We start from the raw sequence: 15,064 nt of genomic DNA on the forward strand, positions 1-15,064 counted from the left end.
TCTCTCTCTCTCTCTCTCTCTCTCTCTCTCTCTCTCTCTCTCTCTCTCTCTCTCTCTCTCTTTTTCTCTTTGCATTCATGCAGGTGGTCTACTCCACATCCCCATCATGTCTAGAATGCATTCTCCTTCATGTACCAAAATCCTTTTCTTCCTTTAAGGTCCAGTTCAGGTATCATCTCTCCCATGAATTCTACCTGGGTTTCTTCTAACTAAAAGTGAATTCTTCCTTCTCAAATCTTAGAAAGTGTTATCTTGATCTTTTCTTTACTACTACTACTATGTGCTTTACTGACTTATATAACTAACCCCCCTCCCAATTATATTACAAGCTCCTTAAGAGCATAATGCTTTATACATAGTAGGTGCTTTAAAAAGTCTATTTAAATTTATTTGTTTGTTGATTTATCAGAAGGATTCATTAATGTCATATTTCACTTTCCTATTTTTGTGATATTCCCCATTGATTTTCAAAAGAGTATTCCCTTCTTCTACCAAAAAAAAAATGTCTTTTTCTACATTTGTAAATTGGACTTAATATCTGTAAATCTAGAATCTTTCAGAACTGGTGTTATGTACATGTATTGTTTTGTACATCCAGAACAAATGAGACAGTTAAACACCAAATTTAGTTTTTGTTTCATTGTCTAAAACAACACAGGAAAGTCAAATGTCATGAATTTCAAAGGAAGTAACTTCGGTGCGTTCCTTCTAAGATTACCTTCCACATGTACTCTTTATATCTTTTATGTACATAGTTGTTTGCATGTTGTCTCTTCCATTATAATGTGAGCCCCTTGAGTTAAAGGGACTGTTTTTGCTTTTTGTGTGTGTCTCAAGTGCCAAGCACAGGGCCTGGCACAATGAAAAAGCTGAATAGTTTCTTCTTGACAAGGGGCATTTAAGTGTCACAGTGGATAGGGCTCCAGCCTAGAGTCAAGAGGATTTTAGACACTTCATAGTTGTATAACCCCGGCAAGTCACTTAACCCCAATTGCCTAGCCTTTGCCACCCTTCTGCCTTGGAAGTTGATTCTAAGGCAGAAATTAAGGCTTCAAAAAATTAATTAAATAAATGTTTGTTGACGGACAGACTTGATATATACCTTTACTTAGAACCTGACCATAACTCCCTTTTTCTTAGTTTAGTAGGCCATAACAAACCACTAACTTAACCAGACAGAGGGCTGCACTAAAAATTGCCAATGTTAACATCCAAATTTATAAATTAGCCCTCAGATAATACTAGACATAAAACCTGAGATTTACTTCTTTGTGCGAAAAAGGGAATTTGAACTAAATGTATTTAATAACCTGGGCCCCAAGAACTGGTACAATAACTCTGCTAATCTGTGCTTGAGAGAAGTAGAGAACTATGTTAGCTGATGAACTGAGAACACTGTAGAGAGCCAATCAGGGTCTTTTAGACAAAGAAACAAAACTATCTCATTCATTCTGGATGTACAGATCAACATATATACATAACACAAATTCTGAAGGATTCTGGATGGGTTCTGGAAGGATTTACAGACACTAAGCCCATCTTACAAATGAAGAAAAAAGATACTCTTTGGTGGTGGGAGGGAAATATCACAAAAATAGGAAAGTGAAATTTGTCTCCTTGACCAACCTGCTGATCTCTCCCTCACCTTTATGTAATTCTTCAGGTCATGACTCAGTTTTCTTCTTCACTCCTTCCAACTCTCACATTCTTTGGAAACTTTACTCTCTGCAATTATGAACCAGACATGCTGTCTTCGCAGCTTCTTGAACTTTTCCAGCTCCTATGACCCCCACTTTCATTTAATTTCATGCTCTTCCTTGAAACTACCTTCAGAGTCTTGAACACTGACATTTCTCTCTCTGGTTAAGATCCTTAGTCCTTTCATTTCATTCTGTTCTTCATTCCTTGATGAACTCATTGTTTTTTATGGTGACTCCTCTCCCTAAATTCCTCCTTAATCTTTATCAAGCCTATTCTGTTCTCACTTATTTCCCTACTTCTTAGTTGTGTCCTTTGCTCTACCCTCTTTCTTTACTCATTATCAACTGTATCCACTTTCTTAGCTTTAATTATTGCTTCTTGATAACTCCAAAATCTTCATCCCCACTATGCCCTTCTTAACCCTGAACATTAGTCTCTTGAGCTGCATTAAGAGACAGACTCCAGGATGATTCCATGAGAGTCATACAAAGGGAGTATATTTGGGATGGTAAAGAGCTTTGAGGTCATTCAAAATGAGAATCATTTGGAGAAACTAGAATAAATGTTTAGCCTAGAGAAGAGAGGGCTCAAGAAGGACATAATAACTGTCTTCTTTTATTTGAAAGGTTGTCATGTAGAAGAGAAATTAATCTATTTGATTCCAAAATGGTAGAACTAAGAATAATGAAAAGAAGTTCCCAAGAAGAAAATATAGGCTTTATGTTGTGGAACTGAGAATGATGAATAGGTAGAACTGTCCAAAAGTAGCATGGACTTTCTCCCCTCACTGCAGAATTTTAAACAATGGCTAAAAGGCTATTCCCCCTTTTCTAATCTCTTCATCATATCACTGATTGAGACATCTTCCTAATATACCATTTTTATGTCTCTCCAGAAACCCTTAATGTATCCCCATTTTACTTAACTAAGCCTTTGCGTACTGTTTTATACGGTTTGATAATATTATTATTATGGAATAAAATATAATCCGATCCTGACATTTTATATGGCTCCTGATCCTCCATAGTTTTTTGTGTCCTATTCTCAATCATATGTTCAGTTCCCAAGCCAAATTGGACTACTCTGTATCCCCTGTTCTTGGCCTGCCTTCTCCCTTTTTTCATGTTTTGATTCCTAGTATTTCTAATGCATGGAATGGTCTTACCCTCTCCCCACTCTGAATCTATTAAGGACCTTTCCTTCTTTTAAGGCCAACTCATGTGCCACCAGTTTCATCAAGCCTCTTCTCCTATTTCTTCATCCTGCTTTTTTTTTCAGGTGCTTGTTCTAATGTTTCTCTTGTTCAGATGAGATACAGTGATTACTGCCATTTGTTGCCATTTTTTAAACTGACAACCAGTATTCAATCTAGCTTTGATTTTCTCTCAAGCTTTTCATGAAATGAGATCTTAAGTAATCATTTACCTTAACATTAAAAATCAAGTATTGATGCTGGATCTCAATTACTCTGCTTTAAGAAGGATTTTCATGAATTAAAGTTGAACTGACATTTCCCAGAGAATGATCCTTTTAATGGCTATGATCTGGAGTTGGTATAATTAGTTGCATAGATTCCCATTATCCTCTCTTCTACTTTTTATTTTTATTTCCCCAATGTCTGAAATTAATTCTCAGGTTCACAAATATAAATCAAAATATCATCAGTTCTATTTCTTAATTTTAGTGACCATTAAATTAAATGGATTATTGTTAGGCCTCCTAGTGAGTCCTACATTAATAGATCAAGGTAGTACCCACATAAAACTATTTAAATATTGGGCCAATTTATTCCCAGGTTGAAATCACTTCAACTATTTAAAGAACTAAATAATTCATTTGGATCACTTTTCTCCTTCTGCCTTTTTTTTAAAACCCTTAACTTCTGTGTATTGGCTCTTAGGTGGAAGAGTGTTAAGGGTGGGCAATGGGGGTCAAGTGACTTGCCCAGGGTCACACAGCTGGGAAGTGTCTGAGGCCGGATTTGAACCTAGGACCTCCCGTCTTTAGGCCTGACTCTTAATCCACTGAGCTACCCAGCTGCCCCTCTCTCCTTCTGTCTTAACCTAGTCAGTGGGACCAATTAAGAGGCAGCAAATAAATGAACCTTTATCTTACTTAAATTTATTTAGATGAAGTTAAATAAATGTTATGATCTTTTCCCCAATACCCACAGCAAAGACAACTTGGGTAATGCCAAAAAGAGGTGCTAGGACTAGGACCCAGCAACCAGCTCCTTTCATAAAGGCAGTTGGTCCCTCATTAGTCGAGATTTTCCTGGCACAGTCTATGATCCCATTATAGTGTACATCCCTAAAAAACCTCTCTGGAAAGTCTAAATTCGAGTGTTCAAAACATCCAAGGGTATCACTACTAGCAGCCAGAGAGTCTAATAGGCAGCCACATGCAAATGAGTGACTAGTAGCTTCATTGGCCCCTAGAGAGTTGAGGTTGGCAAATTAAGGAAAATAGATCATTGAGAAAGGAATATTCCTCCACAGAGTGGTACCACGCCCCTTAAAGATGCCTCTCAGGCCTTCAGTATGAAAGAGTTCCCAAACAGTGGAGGCAGCAGTAGTGTGCTTAGAGGTGGAGGTGTGGAGTCCAGAGTTTGGAGCCTGAAAATAGGATCAATTAAAGTGCTCTTCTGCTCCAGCTGAACCTTGAGCATTTCCATGGGCGAGGTCATTGCCATCTGGTGTATCCCAGCTCCACACCCAGCCAGCATCTCCTTCAGCAGATAATTCTTCTTATGTTGAAGAGCAGTGCTCAAAAGAAGTCATTGGTTGTCAGCTGGAGAGCTTTCTCAGGCAAGACTAAGGTTAGATTCACTACAAGCCCACGGGACACGCCAAAAAAGCCATCTGTGCAGACTCTTCACCAGGCAGGCGGTCACTCCATTGGAGACCATCTTTCCCTGCTGGTTCTGCTGCCAGATCTTGGCCAAGTCAGTGGGCAACACAGAGGTCACTCCCAATATCCCTGCTATGGCGCCCTTGATAAGTAGTGCTGAGGCGCACATTTGGAGGCTCCCCTCAGCAGCTCTGCATCCCTCCCCAGACATCTAAAAGCCCTTTTCCTGGATTGATTAGACTTCTTTTTTTCACCTCACTCTCCCTTATTGCATCACAGTCACTACATCCCTTGTACACGTCTCTACGTGTATGTTCCTAGCAGCTGTTTGTGTATATTCCTCTCCCTACTCTGCTGTCAAGTGGAGTCACCAAGCATTTAGGAAACACTTTCTACAAGCCAGACGCTGAGCTAAATGCTGGGGATACGGAGAAAGACAAAAATACTGTCCCTGCCCTCAAGAAGCTCACGTTCCCAAAATGGAAGCAAACGGGCAAACAACTTCGCCTGTACGAGATAGAGATGGCACAAGGGGCCTCGCAGAGAAGCTGCAGGCACACGAAGGGGCAGGGAAGGGCCTTTGCACAGCCAGCATCAGAGCTAAGACTTGAAGGGAACAGGGAAGCCAGAGAGCATTCTTGGCAAAGTCGAGAGGTGAGGGCCCTGCAGAAGGGACAGGATAGGAGTCCAGCATCGCTAGATCCTTAAGAGCAGAGCAGGCCAGGGCGCACAGGGTGCCACAATGGGAAGGGAGGAAGCGGCCACACGGTACCGGGCTCTGAGAGCCAGACGGGAGGTTTTCTGTTGGGTCCTAAAAGCAAGCAGAATGCTTCCTGTAAGGAGCTCCCTGATGAAAGGTCTTGGAGTCGGTGTCATGTCCCCCTTGTTTCCCCTCTGTCTTGTGCCCAAGAAGGCAGTATTTGTTTGCAGAGTTGTACTGTAGTGCAATGGTTCCTCCTGGGTTGAATTTGGGCCGCCAATTGTGCTGAAGTGTGTAACGGCTGCCATGAGGTCCTCTACCCTTTCTGTCATTTGATCATTTTACAGTCTTGCCCTGCTTGAGATTATTTTGCAGATGGGGAAACTGAGGCAAACAGGGTTAAGTGACTTGTCTGGGGTCACACAGCTAGTCAGTGTCTGAGGCCAGATTTGAACATAGGAAGATGAGTCTTGCTGACTCCAGGCCTGACCCTCTACCCCACTACAGCACTATTCTCTTCTAGAGGAGAATAATGAGGTCACCACGTTCAGCCTTTGCTTCATACCTTTCAGACAGCATCCCCATGGCCTGACAGTCCATCCTAGAATGAAATAGTAGAGGTGGAATCAAAAGTAATCTGAATCCTGTGGGCAAGCAGCCCTGACCATAGTCACCTAATGCTGTCTTTATGATTTCCACATTATGTATAAATATGTATATTTATACTAAGTTTTGGTTCCAAGGTAGAGCAGGAAGAGCTAAGCAGTGGAGGCTAAGCAACTTGCCCAGAGTCACACAGCTAAGAAGTGGCTGAGGCAAGATTTGAATCCAGGATCTCCCATCTCTAGGCCTGGCTGTCTATCCACTGAGCCAGCCCCCTAGCTGGCCCCCCATCTTGAAGAATCCTTACATCAATTCTTTGAGAACGTATCATTCCATCAGACGTGCTCCATCCAGCAACACAGACTGCCACCCCTTCACCCTTTTGTAACTAGTCCTCATACATAACTCAGTGCCTGAAAAACACATCACTCTGAAGCCAGCCGGCTTCCAGGCTCCTCTAGATGTAGAGGCACACGAGGTGTGCCGAGCTATGTTTCCCTGACAGTCAGTCAAAAACTATTTACTGCGTGTGGGCCCCAAGCTCTGTGCTAGGCACACAAATGAAAGGAAAGGCAGTCCTGCCCTCAAGGAGTATACATTCTAATAGGGGAGATAAGCATGCACAGACCCTTAGGAGAAGATGCAGATGGAGAATGTGGAATGCTCTCTCCTGTGAGAAGGGGATAGCAGCGGCCCTGGGGGAGCTCTCCTGACTGATGTGGTACTGGAACAGCACGATTATGGCAACTGATGCGGAGTGAAGGCTATAATGACCCTGCAGAACTTGCAAAATATAAATATGGTAGGTAGCCAAAGAAGAGAAGACTTGGAGAAAAATGAAAAAAGTCTTATGCAGGGATGACACTGAAGAGGTGATGTGGAAGAAACAAACAAACAGAAAGCAAAGATGAAGTGGCAGGGAGGAAGGAGACCAAGTTGCCCCCTCCCCCACCCAAAAAAAAACAATACAAAACATTGGCTGGCTTTTTTATTATAAAAAGAAATGGTCGGTTTTCCTTCTTGAGCGTCCTTATCTAAATTTTAGTACTTCAACTTTCCTTTGTTCTGTTATATATCTTTAGTAGTTTCTGAAGAAATTTCCCATTGAAACACCTAATGCCCAGAGTGACTAGAAATATCTCACATAATATACAAAAGAAAAAACTCTCCTTCATTTATGCACCCAACATAAATCTCTACGCCTTTTGGTTAAGATAAATGTATCAGGAAGGTCACCTGCCCTTGATTTGTGTTTTCTAGGCAATATTGGATGTTGTTGTGAATCTTCAGTTTAGCCTGATAGAAAAATTGTGGCAAACTTTCTGGCGTTATTCTCCCTCCACTCCAGCTGATGGCACTACCATTACTGAATCCAGGTCAGAATCCAAAAAACTTTACTAATTTACTGTAGTAACTGAACAGATCTGACAATGTAAGAGATATGTATACCAGTTGTGAACCTTTTCTCATAACTTTAATTTGATAGGCTAACATTTTAACTATTATAGAAATATACCACAGACTGCTCTTCTGAAAGGTTTAGCCTCTCCATGTAGCTCCCATTTTTATTGATTTGGGTGACTGCTGTAAACATCTTCCCTTTTTCCTATTTAAAAAAAAAAAAAAAAGGAACCAGTCTACATACCTTTAGAAAATTTGAAAGTAAGTAGAAAGGTTTTGGGGGGAGCACTTTGTCCCAGCTATGTGGCACCAGTACAATGATGGTATAGTCTAACCTCTATAGTATTTTATTCAATAAAAATATTTTAAAAGCCCATTATTCTTTTTTTTTATCCTCATTTGCCATCTATTCATTTGCGACATTTATTCACGCCAGCAATCTGAGTGAAATAGAAAGCCGACTTCCGAAAGCAAAGCTGATAACTCTGTGCAAAAATGAGTCTATTCTGAAATGGATGTGTAACTGTGACCATGGGATGTACCAGGCTTTGGTGGAGATTCTCATTCCCGACGTCCTTAGACCTATTCCTAGTAAGTTAAATGCAGACAAGTAAGGATTCTTTTGTTCTCATACATAACTCCCAGGAAGTTTTGGGAAGCAACTGAAAAAAAAAAATCTCAGTGATTCTATGTCTGAATCTCATTCAGGTTTGCAAAACAGAAAAGCTTACAATATTATGGAGTAGTACCTTAAAGCAGCCTCGTGTAAAAGCTGTACTCTTTTTTTAACCCGACTCACCTATTTTCCAATCTATCATGCCTCTTTCTTGTAACCCAACTAAGCAGATGGGTGACAGCCCCAATAACTAATTGCAAAATTACTCCTTGGCCAGTCAACCATTATCGAATTATTTCCCTCCGAAGCACAGTTCCCTTCTTCAAGTGAAAATTATTGAAATCTGTAATTGCTAGGCCAGTCTCTTTTCTGGTTGCTTTTGATATCAAGCTAATTTACCTCGGTTTCCAGTGAAGTTGAATTCCTTTATAAAAGCATTTACTCTGTCACGTCCGTCATGTTAAGAACTACAAATGTAGCTTCCATTAGCAGTAATGGTTAACGGTATTCTGAGAGAAAAATCTATGTAACTACACAAGCATTGTGTTCCCACCATGAACCAAACAATAGGCATTACACAGATAAGTTAGATTATTTTTAAAGGAGATAGTGCCTCAAACCACCTTATAGCAAACAAAGCTATTTTCTACAGATGTCAATATAAGTGCTACTAAGGACTCGAGTTGTTAGAGGCAGTTGAGAACAATTTTACACCTACATCTTTATGAGCAGATGCGACTGACCTTAACTTGTTAATGAAATGGAACAGAGCTTCTACTCTTTAAGCACATTAATGGAGGTAAAAAGAATGTTAGCTTTAGAAATTAGAAAGCACAGATTTGAAGTGTACTTGCTCATAGGCAGCTATTGTTAATGTTTTCAAGAAAATAAATAGGGATTTGGTGGAACAGAAGGTCAGGAGATTAACATAGCACATTTATACATTTTAACCTTATCTATTTCTAAATGTGGCAGACATTAATGGAGGTCATAAAAAATAAACACTTTTTTTTTTTACTGGTGGTAATTCTTTCATTCTTCCTACCACCTTAGTGCATGTCTATCCACAATACGTTTGTATGGTAATCTGTGGATATGCATATGGATTTATGTTTAAATGTCAGGAAAATAGTTTAACTGTCTTTATCTCAAGTCCCATATGTTTACTAAACATACCCAAAAGCCTTCACTTTTTTTAAGCAATTAAGTTCTAGTTTAAAAATATTACCAAAAGAATTAGGAATTTAATTAAGTTCGAAATGTGAGAGGAAAGAAAGCCCTCTAACTTAATTTTCCATTCCATCCACACAAAGTTTTCTGATTAAAGATTGATTAAAAGTGACGTTGTCATGGAAAATTTCAGTGTGCATATCTTGTACTGATTTATGTTCCAGTACCTGATTTCCCTTGCCTTCCTCTTGCTCCCTGTGCACCGAGTGGTATTCTCTAGAGATGTTTAAGAGAAGTTTTATTGGGGAGCTCATTAGCCTATGACATCTTACTGCCTACTCACTATTTATCTCATGAGATAGATGGTGAGATGTCAGTAAGGGTTTTAAAAAAAAAACCCACAGCATTCTAAATACAGAAAGCCAAAATCACTCATATTTGTCTTAACACAACAGAAGTTTGACTCAGAGAAATAAAGAGAACTTCTAAAGTTAACTTTTTGCACCCTCGTAAGTGACCACTGCTTCCCATAATAGACAGCTCAAACTTTATCTTTATTTTTTGTAAATTGTATTTTTAAAAAGCCAACTCACTGTCAAATAGCTTCCCTTGAGTTTCAGTGAACAAATAAGCTTCAGAAATTGTTGTAAAACTACAATTTCAGAGTTGTTTTGTAACCAACAGATGCATTAAGAGGCAGCCATTCCAAAGAAATTTCAAGATTTCATTCCATGCTACAATGAGGCTCAAAGAAATAAAAGCTCAAAATACATTTTCGATAGCTATCTTTTGAATATATGTATTTTAATATTAACCTTCAACAGGTTGAGGCAAGTAAGCTTTGGAATAGACTTTGAATTTCAAACAATCCATTCAAGAATTTTAAGATTTGTCAAAGTCAATCTGCACAATTTTTTATTTTACATAAATTCTTATAGAAAGACCAAACTAAGTTCTCTTTACAATAAAAAAAAATTTCTTTTCCTGGCGACTACTAGTACAAAACTCTGCCATCCATCTTTTTCCTTCATAACAGAAGAGACACATTTTTTTCTGTCCAGATGGGGTTCCTTTTTTTGGTATAAAAAGTCTTTGCCCATCACATTAATTTGAAATACGATTAGCAAATACTAGATCCTAAAATTCAGTTTTCTGAAAATGTGAAGTTGCTAAATATAAGGAATCCCTCCAAACTCAATTAGTGACACAATTCAGCACTCAATTATCAGTGAGCATAATTAACAGGCCTGGACCTCATTCTTGTGCAATGGGGGAAGGATTTGAAGTTATTTTCATTATTTCTAGGATACAAAAATATATGTAATTATTTCCTACCCTTCTGAATGTCAAGTTAATTTGGATAAAATGAGATCTAAATTGAATCTTAATCTGTATCTTGAACCCAAATTTTCTTGAGCTTCAAAACCTGGTTGGTTTTTTTGTTACTCTTTTTCATTTTCATTCATACCTATCCTCCATGATTCTAGTGCATAACACAGCGGGAAGAATTTTTTTTTCATAAGCTTCCCAGCTTTGACAAAGCTGGAAGCTCTGGAAATTTCAAGAGAAAGATTAGTTCTCAAGAAATTTCCAATGCAGTTTTACAGATTAAGGATTCACTTAATCTTCCATATTTGAAGCCACTTTTCTCAATCAAAATCCAAACTGTTCAAGTTCATCTATCATTTGTCCCATTGGATAATACAAAAAGAAATGGATAACTTTTTATTGTGTAGAAGAATAAATTGTTTGTTTTGAGATTAGTTTGCATTGAGTTAACATATTTTTCAACTTAACTCAAACAAAAGCCATTGTCAGTTGAGGAAGTATGTCAGACTAGTCTGAGCACCAGCCTGGAAAACCAAGGGATTTAATCCCAGGGTTGCCTTTAATTTGCTTTTCAGCCTTGAGCAAATCATTTAACTTTCTGGGGTCTTATCTGTAAAAGAGAGATTAAAATACCCACCTACCACACAGGGATATCCATAGATTAATTGCATGATTGTGAGGTCCATTGGATACTTACTTATTAGGTATTTAAAGCTGCTCTCTTCTTTACAGAGCCCTGGGCACAAATAAAGTAAAATCACAAAACCAGGAAAACAGTAGCAGCATTTTATTTACCTACTGGCATAGTCTCAGCCTAAAAATAAAAGTGGTGCCCTAAAGGCTTAGTATTATTTGGGTCTTTTTTTTTAATTACTTGCTGAAGAAATAGTAGAGTCTATACAGCTTGGGAGCAGACTATGAATGCTGGCCACACCTACCAGATACACTAGTCCTTCTCCCTTATGGCCTAAGATATTCCTATCAATTCACAGCCTGCAGAAAATGTATAGTCATAGAGCAAGAGGTGTCTGTTCCTATTACATACTGTAGAAATACAGTATATCATTTTTCATACTGGACAATTTTGAGAATTCTCATCAATATTGGCAGCAGTTTTCATTACACTTGTCCTATGTATACATATGCCAAATAAAGTGAAGAATTTATTAAATTATCCCAACCCACATCAAAGTAGCTTTGTGCCTCTTTTACCAGAATGTCACAGGAAAATGATTAAATACCCTTAATTCTCCACCTGCAATCTTTAGTTTATTGAGAGGCAAAAGTCAAAAGCTTTTTGCTGAGATTATGCTGTTATACTGGATTAGTAGCTGGGGGGAAAATCCTATAGTATGAGAGTTGGAAGGGACCTCTAATATCATCTAGTCCAATTTATACCTGAAAAGGAATCCTTTCTACTGAATCTTTAAAGAAGATATTCAGTCATAAAACAGTTGCTTAAAAATGCTTTGTTCAAAGTAGAAAAATCTATTATCATATTCACAACTGGTATATGTTGCTGCCCTCAAAAATATTTGAATATTTGGGCTTCCCACTGATGTTGGATAAGGATAATCTGAGGGTGAAACAATTAAATACATAACCTCCAAGAAGTAAGTCATGGGGGCAGAGCAGAGTTCTGAATATATATTAAACACTTATTGAAGTAGAATATGAAAATTCTCAGCAGTATTTCAAATTATATGTTTTTGTATGCTTCCCTTACAACCCCAACCCTTCTTACTTTCAACTTAAGGATATTAGTTACTTGGCTTCGTTTCATTCTGTTTTTATTCTTTAATATTTAGGTGCCTTGACCCAAGCCATTCGCAATTTTGCAAAAAGCCTTGAAGGTTGGCTTTCCAATGCCATGAACAATATTCCACAGAGAATGATACAAACCAAGGTACATTGTGTTAGCTGTGCCCTTCATTTTGTCTTTTGGAAATTGTTTTGAGTCATCATCTTTACTTTTGGTCTCCCGGGTGTCATAATCAAATATATTTGCATGGCTGATATGTAGGATCTATTTAATGTTACCTTTTTAAAAGCTTTCATTTTTTTTCTAATATTTACATTGATTTAAGTTCAAATTCAAAAGTGCATAGATTTCAAATGTTTAGCTAAAATTTTCAAAGAAAGTAGAGAAAGATTTCCAAACATGATGAAAGTAACAATCAAGTTGTAAATCTTACTTGCAAAATGCTCAAATACTTCCAGGTTCCACAGTGGTGTTAATGCATGTACTTCTTCCACCATTGAAAATTTCAACCCTTCCATGACTTAACTTTTTGTCTCATTGAAAAATATATCACCCCATAGCTCACCTGGTAATGAATCTCACTGAATTTATCTGAACTAAATATCAGAAAGCAGGTATTCTATCTCTTTACCAGGTCCACTTTTGAATCCATTACTAAACACTGTGCTCAGGACCTAGTAGGCATTTATATGAGGCTTTCTAGCTTGCAAAGCACTTTGCATGCATCATCTTGTTTGAACTTCACAACAATCCTGTTTCTTAGAGTTAAAATAATGAGAATAATGATAGCGTGATGCATTCTCCAATTCTGGAGAGTTCATTCATTTTTTTTAATACTGAGGGCAATACAAAGTTTTGAAAAGACATGTATCTTGCCTTTTAGGGAGCTTATAGTCTAACTGAAATAAAAGAAATGTGAAATTATAATATATAGTATTACCTGATAAGTGCACCAGAGAAGTAAAAACAAAATATTATTTGAGGTTGAAATGGAAAGCCCAGTACTGCCTTAGAACATTACTCAGAGGTGTGTCCATGGAACAGTTGTTATGCAAGTTTAGTTGTAATAAATGGGCAACAGTTGAAAAGACAGGGAAGAAAGACAGAGAGAACAGTATGACCAAAGAAGCAAATTTCAAAGTATGTTACTTTAAATATGAGTCCACTTTGGAACATAAAATTCATGGAAGAGAATGATAAAAGGGTATATAGGTAAAATGGCACCATATTGTGAAGGGTCTTGAATTCCAGGCATGAGACTGGCCATATAACAATGGATGGGAAGAGAGTAGAGACAGTGTATAGTGGTGTTCAGATTAGCAGTCATGGAGGATCTGTACCAGAATAGCAACTGTAAGAATAAAAAGGAGGAAAATTATGTAAAAAAGATTATTGAAAGTGAAATTAATAGGACTAATAGAAGTTGCCTTAATTGTTGGATATGAGAGATGAGGGCATGGGAACAGCCACCAGAGATAACCTAAGGTTGCAAGTGTGGTTAATGGTGATTCCAAAGAATAAATAGTTAAATCATAAAGACAATATGTTTAGAGAGAGAGATATTTGATTTGAGAAATGCTGTAAGTAGGAAGGTATGTTGGTATATGGAGATCTGGGGTACAAATCCTACTCTGAAACTAAAGACAAATAAATCATTTATACTTGTTGAACCTCAAGCAAATCTCTAGGATTCACTACTAAATCATAGATAGATAATCTGTATACATGTGGTGCATATCCACAATGAGGTTATCATAGCTCCTTGACATATTAGGCAATGCTGAGTTTGAGGGTTCAAGATATGAGGTGTGATAGCTGCTAGAGATATTGGAGAAGCAGTTGGAAATGCAAATCATAATCTCAAAAAACATTCTAAATCTATCTCTAAAATACATACAGATCTGGAAGTCTGGAAGCATCTGAAGCAGTTGAACCCACAAGAGTAAATAAGATTCCCAAGGGCACAAAGATATAAAAAACTAATGTAAAGGGATATGAATGGATTCTTGAAGAACACACATCAGCCAATCAATCTACATGTACAGTATTCTGTTTTCCACTTTGTTTAGACAGTTCCAGGCCTGAAATGCTCTCCCTTTTCATGTGTACATCCTGGGTCTCCTAACCCCTTCAAGGCTCTGAATGAAGGTCAAAGGCTGCCTCCTGAAAGAGGCTGTTCCTAAATCCTACAGTTATTGGTATCCAGGTGCTGAAATTACTTCATAGTCGTTTTGTACATACCTGGTTTTTGCTTACCCGTGAACATATGTGTATTTCCCCAAAAAATGTATTTTTATTGAGAATAGAGGTTGTCTCTGTTTTGTATTTCTCACCCCAACATATAAAATAGTGCCTAACATATAGTAGGTACTTAATAAAGGCTTGTTGATTGATTAAATGATTAACTGATACAGAGAGATCAAAGAGAATAAGAGGACGACAAGTAAAAAAGAAAGGACACTAGATTTGGTGATTTGGTGACAAAGATGACATTTAAGGAAGCAATTTCAATAGAGGGTGAGAGAATAAGTCACATTTCAAAAGGCCAAAGAAAGGAAGTAGAGATATTGGGTATAGATATTTTCAGGAGTTTTAGAAGTGAAGGTTAAAGAGTAAAAAGGAAAATGGCAAGAGGCTTAAATAAAAGGTTTTAGGGGTGGTTTTATGAACTGAGGAGGAGGACTAAGCATATTTGTAAGGAAATAAGAAGCTACTAGAAGGTCAGTTTGAGCACCAGTGAAAAGAACCTACTTTCTCAGTTTTGTCTAAGTGTCACATAACTCTAGAGCCTAAAAATTTTGCTCTTCTCTTTAGGAAAGTATCTCTGTAGAATCAGGATTAAAAACACTCTCCGTTTTCCCCTTTCCCTGAGGTGCCATGAAGGCAGTAATCATGCATTCACATCCAGAAATAATTTATTCTGGACAAGCTG

General features: G+C 37.9%; 1 protein-coding gene across 1 annotated transcript in view; it reads left to right on the forward strand.

Annotated features, from left to right (window-relative positions):
- RFX3 (regulatory factor X3) overlaps positions 1 to 15,064 on the forward strand; it is a 200,280-nt gene that overhangs the window by 154,578 nt on the left and 30,638 nt on the right. Inside the window, exons 9-11 of the mRNA XM_044656716.1 lie at positions 7,115 to 7,230; positions 7,692 to 7,846; positions 12,179 to 12,276. Of these exons, the coding sequence (XP_044512651.1) occupies positions 7,115 to 7,230; positions 7,692 to 7,846; positions 12,179 to 12,276 (369 nt within the window). The remainder of the gene's footprint in view (positions 1 to 7,114; positions 7,231 to 7,691; positions 7,847 to 12,178; positions 12,277 to 15,064) is intronic.

This window comes from Gracilinanus agilis, chromosome 1 (assembly GCF_016433145.1).
Source record: "Gracilinanus agilis isolate LMUSP501 chromosome 1, AgileGrace, whole genome shotgun sequence".
Taxonomy (NCBI): domain Eukaryota; kingdom Metazoa; phylum Chordata; class Mammalia; order Didelphimorphia; family Didelphidae; genus Gracilinanus; species Gracilinanus agilis.